This window comes from Gopherus evgoodei, chromosome 6, assembly GCF_007399415.2.
Source record: "Gopherus evgoodei ecotype Sinaloan lineage chromosome 6, rGopEvg1_v1.p, whole genome shotgun sequence".
In the NCBI taxonomy this organism is placed as follows: Eukaryota; Metazoa; Chordata; order Testudines; family Testudinidae; genus Gopherus; species Gopherus evgoodei.
The window spans coordinates 135,286,651-135,299,824 of NC_044327.1; the positions used below are offsets into that span (position 1 = coordinate 135,286,651).

At 40.4% G+C, this 13,174-nt stretch overlaps 1 protein-coding gene across 4 annotated transcripts in view; it reads left to right on the forward strand.

The window, feature by feature from the left end:
• UNC13B (unc-13 homolog B) overlaps positions 1-13,174 on the forward strand; it is a 402,723-nt gene that overhangs the window by 89,601 nt on the left and 299,948 nt on the right. For 3 of the 4 annotated variants that reach the window (XM_030566250.1, XM_030566251.1, XM_030566252.1), the window contains exons 6-7: positions 1,748-1,821; positions 4,623-4,680. The exons of the other annotated variant lie outside the window; for it this stretch is intronic. In XM_030566250.1, the coding sequence (XP_030422110.1) occupies positions 1,748-1,821; positions 4,623-4,680 (132 nt within the window). The remainder of the gene's footprint in view (positions 1-1,747; positions 1,822-4,622; positions 4,681-13,174) is intronic. 4 annotated transcript variants of the gene reach the window in all.

Here is a 13,174-nt window from a genome sequence, read left to right on the forward strand (position 1 = left end):
AAACCTCAGTCTAACACTAAATATTTTCTTCAGGAGTTAGTGAACGTGCTAGCTGCTTTTGGTCAAAGATTCATTTCAGACTGCTGCTGATTCTGTTCCATTTTTGTTTATGGTATTTCCTAATACATCCTTGAAGCTGCCTATGGATTGATGAAGGTTCAAGCCACAGAAAAAAGAATTCCACCACTAGAAACATCTCTTGTTTTGTAATGACATCCCTGAAAATGTAAAGTTATAAGCGTTATAAATATTAGTAATTATCCTTCTTGTTTCTCTGCTTTAGAAGTTGTCATTTAATTGCAAGTGTGTAATGGTGGTGACTAGCAACTGGAGCAGTGCCTCTGTTATCTAGGATGGACTCTGGTACTTCCTCCTCCCCTCAAATTCCCCAGGAGAATAGTCTCTACTTTGAAATAAGAACGAAGGACCATTAGAAAGCAAACGCTAAAGCTAAATGCTACTTTTTGAATTTGTGATTTTTTAAAAAAAAATGTGCAAAAATGATCCCTGTTTTTCTAAAACCTCATTTTTTAGAAATGTTATCCTTTTGTTAAGTATTCTGGGAGAGGCACTCTAAACAGTGCGTTTCCTTTAATATTGTGTTCCTCCATGGCTTCTCCTTCTTGGATTCTGTTCTGCATCCTGCTGACATTTCTGAAGTGACCTCAATAATTCTCTTATGGGGATGCTTTGAATTCAGCGGCAGCAGTCCCCATTGCTGCTGTTGCAGCTTACTGCCTTTTCTTGGTACCGTCTAGATTTGCAGCTTGTACATTTGTAACTTGAGCATCATTCTGTGAAATTGCAGTCCTCAGAGCACACTCTCTGCCCGCCCCAATGCAGGGTATATCTGCACTAGTTCATCTCCCAAGCGCGAGTGACAATCTCCTTCTCAAAAAGATGACCCTCACTGAAAATGACAGAATTCCACACTCCATTATATAATTTTTTTTATTGTTTTAAATTTTGAAATAGAAAAGAGTTACCCAAGCCAGAGGTACTAAACTGTCAGCTGCAAACATCTAGCTGATATGCACAAGCATGTTAATTGTGTAACTGGACAGTTCAGGCTTTAGAAGAGGAAGCAGTGTTTTTAGTTTACCATAAAGTTAAACCTTCACAGCACAGAACAACACACTGTCACTTTAGCATAATTCATTCAGGTAACATCGATTGCAGCAGAACAGCCAGTTTATGGCCTGCAAAGGAAAACTGGGGTGATTTTATTAGTTTGTAGATGCTTACGTACACCCTGATGTGCCATCAGTGAAAATGTGCTCTCTGGAAGGGTAGTTAGGGGCATTGTTCTTCTGGGGCTAAGGGGGGAGAACTTGGGAGAAGAGGCCTTTGACCACATCATATTGTGTTTCCAAGTGTGTAGCTGGTTCATAGTTTTTTTTAGTGACTCATATTTATTATAATAGTATAAACGTCAGATTTTGCGTCCTTCTTTTCTGCTTTGTGCGTGTTTTGTGTTTGGTTAAGTAGCAATAAACTAGAATGTTTCCATACGGAGATCTGGAACTAAATTACTATTTAAAACTTATTTTACATTTGATGCTAATAGAGGACATTTCAGTGAATTTCAAAATGAAGGCTGTCTTTGATGTGCTTTAAAAAATATCCTGTTTTCTTGGAATATCATCACTGTTTAAAGTGTTCCTGTTAAATATAAATTTATTTAAAAAAATAACTTGCTGGACAACTAATTTGGTGCGAATGACTGATGCCTTTGCTGTCACTATAGATATCCCTGAGGAGGAAGCCAGATATTGGACCAAAAAACTAGAACAGATAAACTCTTTGGGAGATCGTGGTGAGGTGAGTAAACCTCACTTGAAACAGGTGAACACTATAAATATAGTAGGATTCTGATCCAAAATGCTCCAGAGTGTACTGTAGTGCTATGCAGAATTTCCATGACAGTTAAGTTTAGGTCATTACTACAGTTTTCCTTCATTCATAAGTTTTTCACTGAGCTGTTCACATTCCCTTGTGTCCAGTGTTAATGCTAACTAGAATAAGGGCTTGGCTACACTTGCAAGTTAGAGCGCATTAAAGCAGCCCCAGGCGCCCTAACTCACGACCTGTCCACACTGGCAAGGCACTTAGAGCACCTGGACTCTGCAGCTGGAGCGCTCCTGGTAATCCACCTCCACGAGAAGCATAACGCTTGCTGCGCCTTGGCTGAAATGCCCCAGTGTCCGTGTGAACACGCTGTTGCATTACTGTGCTTTGATTAGCCTCCAGAAACATCCCGTAATCTCCTTAAGTCAAGTGGCCCCTCTTGTCATTGTTTTGGAATTGGCTGTAGGAATGTGGAAATGCGCTTTCAAAGCTCTTTCTGACAGTAGCTGCTTATCTGCTCCGGGACAAAGCAAGTCATTAGTGTGGAATGCTGCTGTTGTGGGGGGAGGAGGGGGGAGAAAGTCTGCTGCTGTCTGAACTTGACAGCATGCTGACATGCTCTCAGCTCCCCAAAAACTCACTCTCTCCCCCCCCATACACACAACACACTCCCTGTCACACTCCACCCTACCTCCCCCATTTGAAAAGCACGTTGCAGCCACTTGCATGCTGGATAGCTACCACAATGCACTGCTCTCTGTGGCGTTGCAAGAGCTGCTAATGTTGCCCTGCCAGTCGCTTGAATCTGACAGTGTGAACACACTGCAGCGCTTTCCCTACTGCACTCTCTGAGGCATGGTTTAACTCTCAGCACTCTACATCTGCAAGTATAGCCATGCTCTAAGAGAGGCTACAGCATGTGAAAATTGAGGGGAAATTGATTTTTGGATAATACTTAGATTCAAAACAAGTGTAAAACTTTGGTTCTGCTAGACAGCAGGATGAGGCAGTTAGGAGAGCAGTGCTGCCTCCGGCTATGTTCATTGTTATTTAGAACCAAAAAAGAAACACTTCAGTTTCTTAGCTCTTTATGCAAACTATACACCAAGGACACTTGTCTTATTGAAGGTGATATTCATCTGGTTGACGAACTTAATTTCTTGCCTTTAAGGAACTTGTTAACTCCAACAAGGGCAGGTGTAAACAGTGTTAACCTAAAGTGTAATCATGTTTCCCAAGAGAGTATTGCTAAAATGTCCTGTTGGTGATAGCTATAGCGTGTTGAAGTTTGGGGGAAATTTATTGTACCCTTAACTTAGTCTTCCTCCGTTAAGTATGTTAGTGGATTCATTGTGGAGATTGAGAATACTCGGGCAGAAGTTAAGTCTTGTCTTGAACTGTTTAACCTAGTCTCTCAGCTGTGTTTAAGTGGATGAAAAATAGCTTGTGTGTAGCTTTTTCTGGCTTCAGGGAGCATTTCCAGTAATAGCTCTAGGGCTTCTTGGTATCTGTGAATCTAGTGAAAAGCAAGTCATGTGAACGTACAACTTTTCAGTAATTCTGCTGCAATACATCCCTCCTCCTGGGATGAAAGCTGAGTTTTAGGAGGGGAATTCTAGTGCCAGACACGCAGTGGAACATAGGTGCCCTCTAGCGATTCATCAAATTCTCAGTAGATGAAGAAGTTTGCATGGATTGTGATGCAATCCCCAGTTCTTTTAGATGCCTTGTCTGCTCATCCAGCCTGTACTTTCTCACTGTGCTTACCTATTCAGCTTCTTGCTAGTCAGTGGAAAGTACATCCCTGTGTTTACTTCCTCATTTATTGTGAAATAGCCCCGCTGGTGGTCAGTGTAAGGCATTGATTGATGAATCAATATTTCAAAACTTGCAGCTTCCACTGACTTTGGAGATCTTTTCCCCAGCTCTTGGCTGGTGAGGGTTGTGTTCTTGACATTTTGCCTAATAGGATTAGAAATTATTCTACTTATCTTCTGTCTCTCGCCTCAGACGGACACTGGATTATTTTTGAATTATTGGTCCACGGTGGGAGGAGGTGGGCAAAATAATATCATAAACATATCTCCAGGCAGCACCTTTAATGCTGTAGCAGACCTTTTTGGAATAAGCCAAAATTGGTTAAATGGAATCTGTGTACTCCAGTGTAGTATTAAATAAGATGTAAAATCCTTCATGTTGTTGGATGTTTCCAGACTCTGCTGAAAGAGTATTCTGGGTATTGCACTACTAATGAGCACATTGTCTAGCTCTTTCCCAGTTCCCACATCCAGCACTGCCACAGCATTCAAACGTGAGTACCTCAAGTTCAGATTTAGGCATCTAATGTATAAATTGCTGTATTCTCAGGCTCCTGAGCGCATGCACATTCCACTGAAATCACTGCTCAGCAGCTCTGAAAGTTAGACATTTATATTTTAGGTGACTAAATATGGAGTTAGGTGCCTAATTTGAGGTCCCCAAGTCTGAAATTTTTTCTCTTGAGCTTTTAAAGTAGATAAGACTTTACCCAAGTCTTGTGTGCAGCCATCAACAGATATTTTGGCATGGGATAGTGCCAGTTTTTACTTTTCTGGGAGCATGTTCTGTACTTGGGTATTAAGGAAAATATTTTGTACTTTAACACCTTGCCTCCCCAGGACCCACCCCTCACGCCAATATACTCTCAAAGCGTAAGCTTGCTACGTTCTAGAAATCCTGTTTCATAAGGTTGCTTTCAATCTGTTATCTGTCTGCGCTCTTTTGTCTTCCCTTAGTATTCATTTTCAGAAGAAGTCCAGAAGAAACCATTGCCCACTGCTGCCTCCCAGTGTTGTAAGTATGACTTTATTTTCTCTCTCAACACTATGTTCTCTTAAATAACCATAGGGTGAAAGGACATTAGTTTAACATAGGCTGGTATATTTGGGCAAAGTTCTCTAGTTAGAGCTGCAGTTACGCAATGGCAGCCTGCATTGCAGAAGGTTACATCTAGGTCTGATGTCAAACTAGCCATTTTTATAGATCAGGAAGAATTCTCTAAATATAGGCTTCTGCCATAAAGAACCCTGTGAATGATCTTAACCGTACAAGTTTAATAGTGAAATCTGAAACTCTGCCTTTAACTTATTCTTGTTTTGCGTATGTAGTAGGCACATAAGGTTTATGAGATCATCCAAAATGTTCAGATCTCTGTAGGAACTATGGATAATGGGAGAGTTGGATGGAATATATTTCAGTCTTCACTCTGAGGTTATTTTTTCCCTTTCAGATCATTAACATGATTTTTAAGAGTATTATATGGTAGTCTTATGACTCTTTTTAATGTTATATTTTTTTGAGAAGGAGAATATTTGGAGAGTGAAATCATGTCAGTGCACCTGTTAAAATGTAGCAACATTTTGTGTATTATTCCTAATATTGCATTTATTCTCAGCATATTCTTTAAAACAGTGAGATGAAGAAAATATTCATTAATGTTAAAGCAAAAACAACTAACTCACTATTTTGGATCTGTTTCCTTTTTGGTACTTATGAAAACGTGAATGAGGGAAGACTTTAGCACATGTATACTGATTGTTTTGCAAAATTATATTTTTAGTTTTCAGCAGGGAGGGGATATCTAATGCTATTGTAAGGTGAAAGCAAAGTTGATGCATCCTTTAATGGTTTGACAGCTTTTGGAAGTGTAACAGGGATGGGAGGGAATGCTCAGGCAATATTCTTTAACTATACACTCCCCTTCATCCTCAGCATAACTCTTTGGTGAAGTACAGGTCAGAGTTCAGTCTTTTCAGGACTTTTCAAAAAGCATTACACAGCTTTAAACCTCAGGGCTATTGTATGTAAAACCCTGATAAATGGATGGTAATAGACCCCAGTCAATTTCAAAGGGAGAGCACTATACGCTTTCTCAGTAAATCAGACAGTGCACACAGAATGCATTTTAAATAGTATAAAATATTGTAAATAGTGTTTGAAATACTATGAATCAATTTTAAACAAAAGCTGTTTGACAGTAAACTTCTGGTGTCCCATGTACAGACTTACACCTTTTATTTCTATTACAAACTTTCAAATATAAGGTTTCAGCATAATGTTCTCTATACTTCAACACAGCGTGTCCCCTCTGATCCTTTTTCAGAGGTCATTTTTCAGCCTTTCTGGCATAAATGTAGTATGTAGTGTGTGTCACCTGGAGTCTGCAGAGCTTGAGAAATGGCAGGTCTCAGTCCTTCCAAGAAGTCTGTAGTCTGTATCCAGAGTGGTGCAGGGGTTGGGATCAGCATATAGAATATCCATTTCCTGGAGCTCGTTATAGGGCATCATCTCTCCAGAAGCCGAGCTAAGTCAGGCAAGAATTCACAAACCTTCAACTCACAAAGTGCTGGTCCAGTCTCTCCCTCTAAGGGAGATACAGTTCCAGTTAGAGCAGTTAGCTGATAGCTTAATGGAAGTTCCACAGGCAAGGGCAGTGGTTCCCAAACTGGAGTTCATGAAATGTTACAGCAGGTTCTCGGAAAAAAATTCCCTAATGGTGGACAGAGCTGTCCCTTGGACTTCCAATAGCTGTGCAGATCAAAGCAAGCATATATGTCACACTGAGGAGATTTAAATTTCAAGACTCCTTATAAGAAACGAAAAGGGAGGTGGATATTTTTTGCTGTTTTTAAAATTAAATAGGCACCTAGCATTGTTTTAAAAATTAAGAACAAGATTAAGCTTCGTAACATGTGTTGTTTGACTGGACTACTCAAGACCTGAATGCTTGTGTAGGAGGAACTTCGAGTCTTCTTCTTAAATACCTTCCTGCTGTTTCACATTTGATGCTCCTTGATGAAACAGGCTTATTCAAAGTGATACAAGCTACAAAAGTGAGATCTTGAAAGAGTTGCTGTTTTCATAATGTAATAAAAATTCTGTAATGATAAATAATAATAGTGTGAATAAACATGTCATTGAAAACAAATTTTATATTTCCAAGATGACTGCTTTTATAATTTGTACTCAGGTAAAAGAGAAAATCTCTGGAAATATTCATTTTTAGGAGGGGTTTGTGAGACCTAACATTTTAGTGAAAGGGGTTCACAGGTTGTTAAAGTTTCGGAACCACTGCTCTAGGGGTAACAAATGCTCCCTTGCCAGCCTGGTAAATAAAACTGGAAGAGCACTAACCCATACCCAGAGTGGTACAGAGATTGGGACCCAGCCCACACAGCAGACACATCTTTTGGTCTTGCTTTGATCAGTCACTCAGTCCATAAGAGCTGTCTTTAACTCCTGTATTTATAACCTTCCCGCCGCCCCCATTGCATTTTGGTTACCTCAGCACTCCGAGGGTGACTTGGGTGGCGCCTGCCAGGTGGATTGCCCACAGTGAAAACTTTATATAATGCAGCATCAAAACAGCTACGGAGCATGTCCGGTAACTGCTGCACTCTGTTGTGGAAGTTTCTGGGACCCTCTAGATGAGAAGAGCAGGGCAGGGCAACTCTCTGCACATGTGCAGATACTCAGAATATCTGGCTAAGATCCTAGTCTCCTTCCCTGGAGCAATAAAGTGAAATGCTGCAGTATCATGTGGGTTACAGAAGCAGCATAATAAAATTTCATGCTCTGTAATTCAAACAAGTCTGCTATCCTCTGTTAAAATCCTATAAGATTAGGGTATTACATTCTATAGGTTGTTTATCCAATAGGCTGATTATGGGATCACTACAAAGCTGTTAACATTAGTAAAGGTTAATTACTGTTTACCTTTTTTTGGACAGGAGAAGTATCTGTGTGTGGTTTAATCATTTTGTCTGTAATATCTTCAGAGATTTCGAACATTTAATCAGTTAAAACATTCAGGTTTTCCTGGTCACTTCTAGCTGAAAGCCCTACCAGAGAATATATCGAGCATCCCAACAGTGGTATCTAAAATAATTCCAAGTGCAGCTTTAAAAATTAAACCAATACTGTAGGTATTAAAGCAGGAAAATAATCCTTAAAATGGATTCACATACGGAAAAGGACAATTAGCCTATAAAATTTAAAACCAACAAACTGAGTTGAAAAAACTAAAATATTTAAGTTGGGGTGACTTAGCTACCAGGCTCCAAACTTCAAAGGATCAAAAAAAAACTGTACCAGTGTAAAGTGGCTGAGGAATAAATGTTCTTCCAGATCATTAAAACGACTTTCGTGGCTGCCTGCAGTAGCAATACAGAAGATTCTAAGCAGTTGTGAAAGGCTCATGTGAATGATCTTTTCCAAATCTCATGATGTGTGGGTGAATCAGGAGGAATTTGCATGTATCAGATAGCTGCACCTGTTTCCACAGCACAGCATTTTTAAATCTTAAAGCTCCCATGACAAGCATCGTCTGCAGTGTATAAAGCTTTCATTTTATGTAAATCAAAGTTGTAAAAATTAAAACTACAATTGTCATTTCTAGACCTCTTGCTAGTAGCCTCAATCTTGCTAGACAGCAGTCCTATTTATGAAACAGATAAGGTGAAGGCCTGATGTCAGATCACAAATCAATTTTCATCTTGTTTAAAGAGAACAATAAACTTGTCAAACATTACACATGCTATGTAACTATTCTTTCTTGGAACAGTGGCATTTTGTAGCCTTCCAGCCAGATGGAAAACCTAGGAGGAAACATCTGTTAGCAGTCTCCAAAGTATTAAACAATAGATCTTGCATGAGTGGTTAATTTGATTTGACCCTGGGCGTGAAAATGGAGCCATTAGAAATGTGGCAATGTAAATGTATACAGTAAGTGGCCAATCTATTAAATCTTTTTGAACTCCTAGTAAATTCCTTATAGCACACCCTTATCTACTCTTTGTCTATTGCCTTCAGTGGGGGCTGTGAGTGCTCAATATCACTGAAAATCAGGCTACCTGATTTACCTAAATATGTAAGTAGTCCTCACCAAGTTCTGAAACCGTTGGCCTTGTAGTTCTTATTTTTACATAGTAAATCAGTGGTTGTGCTGTTCTGAAGAGTACAGTGGGAGTCATGAGTGCTTGTACAGCTTCTGCACTGCTAGTGTATAACTCAGTACTTTGCACAACAATAATAGTAATAAAAAATTTAAGAACCTTTATGCGTTTAAATCTTAAAAGAAAATAGTCTAGGACAGACCATTTGTAATTCCATAGTGAAGGCTGAGTTGAGTTTTCCTTATCAAACAGGGATTCAATCCCCTTAGCTATGAAATAATATAGCCTATCCTACATTTGAGTATAGAAAGAGTATTCTTAGAATTTACAAATGCATCTACTAATTTTGTTAAAAATCAATTTTTTAAAAAGCCCAAGAAATTTTGCACTCATCAGACTTATCCTAAATGAGCTCAATAATGAAATAAGAGACTTCCCAAGCGTCCCATAGGAATTACCAGATGGGATCAGACTCAAGATCAATTCAGTTCAATATCTTGTCTCTGGCAAGGACCAGCACCAAATGCCTAAGAGGATGGTGCAAGAACCCCAGAGTAGGCAGATGTGGGTATGATTTGCCTCTGTGAAGGTCTAACAGTTAAGAGATTGTCTTAAAACCTGAAGTATCCATATTTTAAATCCATATTGGATGCTTTTCTGAAAGAGCTATTCTAGTTCAATCAAAAATTAATTCAGGGTAGTCCTATCGCCTGTGTTGTGCAGGAGACCAGACTAGATCATCAGAGTGGTCCCTTCTGGCTTTATAATGTGTGAATCATGTAGATAAAGCTCACTGAAATCTCATAGGTTGCACTTGAAGAAATTAACCATTGTTGCATCCAATTATAATTATAGACTGGGCCAGCAATAGTTCAGGTCATTTTTAAACTGGGCTTTCCAAGTTAACTCAAACAATCATGACACTTTCTCCAGCTAATTTGTATGTTGCAATTCTATTGGTTGAAATGATTCAGTGGAGTGAGAGGGGGTGGTTGTACACATCTCATTGGTAGATTACTTGACCTCTAACTGTTACTGTTTTGCATCAACTGTGTGGCTGTTCACTGCTTTGTCAGTGTGGCGTTTCACTCCAATGGACTGGATTAGGTTCATTGAAGCAGGACTCCTGGTGAGGAAAAACTTCTCTGGGTGCACGAGCAATGGTTTATGGTCGACTCTCACATCTCTGGTCTTCTCCGATGCCTTCCTCATGGTGGCCGTTTCTCCTCAGGGAGCAGCTTTCTAACATTGAGAGCGGGGCATGATGAGTGTGACGGGATCCCCAGGGTGCAACCTGGGACTGTAGAACTGCTGTGCCCCCTTTCCTCGCCAATCTGGATTATCTGTCACAATGTCTTACTGGTGACAAGCAGCAAACCTCTCCAGGTGCTGTTACCACTCAGTACAACCCCATGTGGAGCCCCACACCCAGCTAGATTGCATGAATGCTCCCAGAGCCACTCACGAATCACAGAGAGGCACGAGCCAAATCCTCCCAGCCTTGTACCACGGGAATATACCAACTTGCACTGCTCAAGACCCTTTCTTTAGCAATGCAAGTTTATTAATTGGTGCACCTCTTCATCAATGGACAGTGGATATACACCAGCCTTTGTAAACTGAGCAGATTTACCAAGCACTTAAGTCAAACTCACTGGTAAGGATAAACATTAGAATAAGTTTATTGATGACAAAAGATGGATTTTAAGTGATTATAAGTGATAGGCAAAAGTCAGAGTGCTTACCAAAGGAAAATAAAAGATAAGCACAGAGCCTAAATTCTCAACTTTATTAGACAAGGCAACATCTGGACTAAGCAGTTTTTCTCACCCCACTGGATACTGCAGGTTGGTTACAGTCTTTCATATGCAGGCTCTCTCTCTTATCCCTGGGGACCTGTCTCCTCAGCTCCAGCTTTCTTGTTGCCTTCAGCATAGGTAGGGGGAAGAGACAGGACAAAACATGCAGTCTCTGTCCTCTATTTCATATCCTCATTCCATGTGCTTAGAGAACATAAGTCCTGGCATATCGGTTGGCATTGCTGAATCACAAGTCAAGGTTGAGCAGTTCCTCTGGTGTGGCCTTGTGCTAGTGAGTCACTGAATTTTAACTTCCATGCTGGACAATGGCTGTCGATGGTGGTTTGACCCCTGCCTGGGTTTTGGCTAGGTCCTTTGTTTCTGGGCAGCTGATATCTGGTGATTCGCCAACTCACAGCATATTCTAGTGACAACCACACAGTATACTCTCATAACATCATATGCACTAATGATATACATATTTAGATAAATAATGGCTTTCAGCAGATCATAGCTTTTCCCGTGAGACCTTCCGTGGCATACTTTATATGAAATATCACAATTATGTACAAATGATGAATATGGGGGTTACAAGGTGCTCCTCCTGAGGTACAGTGTGTCAAAATGGAGATCTATAATGGAGGAACGCAGCATATGGGAGAAAGGATCTGTGTTTGCCAGACAGCCACTATGCAAAGCAGGACCCTGGGTTGTGGGGGATTGCAGCGTACGTGCCAATGTCTCTGGCTTTCTAAAGGCTCTTTCTGCCGCTGGTGCCTTAATACCCACTACCTTGGCAGGCTGTGGAGCCGAGGCAGCAGTTGTATGGGAAGATCTTTAAATCCAGATTGGATATCTTTCTAAAAGACATGCTATAGCTCAGCCAGAAGTTACAGGATTGACGCACGTAAACACTTGCTGAAATTATGTGTTGTGGAGGAGGGCTTGTGTTATGGAGAAGTGTAGTGTTCCCTTCTGGCCTTATTTATTAATCTCTACTGATGTCTTGGCTCCCTACCCCAAGTCCCTATTGGGTGCAAAGTCCTGGCTGTCCCCAGCACAAGACTCCCCTGACATAAACCTCTTCCCCCTCCAGGCCCTATTCACATCCTTGCCCTCTCCCCTCTGTCTTCAGCATAGCCACTAAATCTCCTTTCCTCTCACCTGGGATACTCTCTCGCTTGTCACCCCCTGTGCTCTGCACACTTTTCTGCTCACCTTTCATCACCTCCCCCCTACAACCATAACTCTGCTCTGTAGTCATTCCAGTCAATGAGTATACAGTTATGATTAGGGTATATTAGACCCATATTTGATTAACTATTTTTAGAGGCAAGTATCAGAGAGGTAGCCGTGTTAGTCTGGATCTGTAAAAGCAGCAGAGAGTCCTGTGGCACCTATTAGACTAACAGACGTATTGGAGCATGAGCTTTTGTGGGTGAATACCGACACACACATGCATCTGACGAAGTGGGTATTCACTCACGAAAGCTCATGCTCCAAGACCTCTGTTAGTCTATAAGGTGCCACAGGACTCTTTGCTGCTATTTTCAGAGGGTGCTTTAATATATATATATCAGAGGGTGCTTTAATATATATATATATAAAATTTTTGCATAACTGTAGTGGAGAATTAAGGTTTTTGGGTGCATAATATGTGCCTTTCCAGACCTTAGCATGTTTGGATTTGTTCTTAATTTAACTTTAACTCTGAATTTCTTAATTCTTGTTTGTGGAAATAATCGCAGCACCCCCGTAATGTCTTTTGCCAGTGATCTGGAGTTAAAATTGAAAGAGCAAATCAGTAAGTTACATAGCTTTTATTTTATGGAAAATCACTGTTTGAAGTACACTAGCTTGCACGGAATCTTTGATTACTCAGTTTGTTGAATCACTGAATGCCAGACTCATTTAGGATTTTAGAAGGCAAGGATTTGTTCTTTATACATGCCCAAAATTGCTTCTAGCAATGTCAAATTCCATTATATTTCACTGCCGAGTCATTCTACCAGTGTTTACATGCTGTCCACTTCAAGTCAGTCATGAAGCAAACTGGTACAGAAAGAAGTGTTTGCATTTTTAGAAAACATATTTCGTTTTCTCTGCTGGCAAATGAGTAACTGCAAATATTGTCTGTAACCAGGGAGTTGTTAAATCTAAAATAGACAGAAGTTTCTCAAGACGGTTCTTATCAAGACAAGCTAATTGCTTCCAGATTGTTTGGTAAATTTGTCTCTTAATTCTCAGGAGTCAGAGATCTCTCTGTATCAGAGAGGTAGCCGTGTTAGTCTGGATCTGTAAAAGCAGCAAAGAATCCTGTGGCACTTCATAGACTAACAGACGTTTTGGAGCATGAGCTTTCGTGGGTGAATACCCACTTCGTTGGATGCATGTAGTGGAAATTTCCAGGGGCAGAGGGGTGTGTGTGTGTGTGTGTGTGTGTATGTATGTGTGTGTGTGTGTGTATGTATATATATATATATATATAATATATGCAAGCAAGAAGCAAGCTAGAGATAACGAGATTAGTTCAATCAGGGAGGATGAGGCCCTGTTCTAGCAGTTGAGGTGTGAAAACCAAGGGAGGAGAAACTG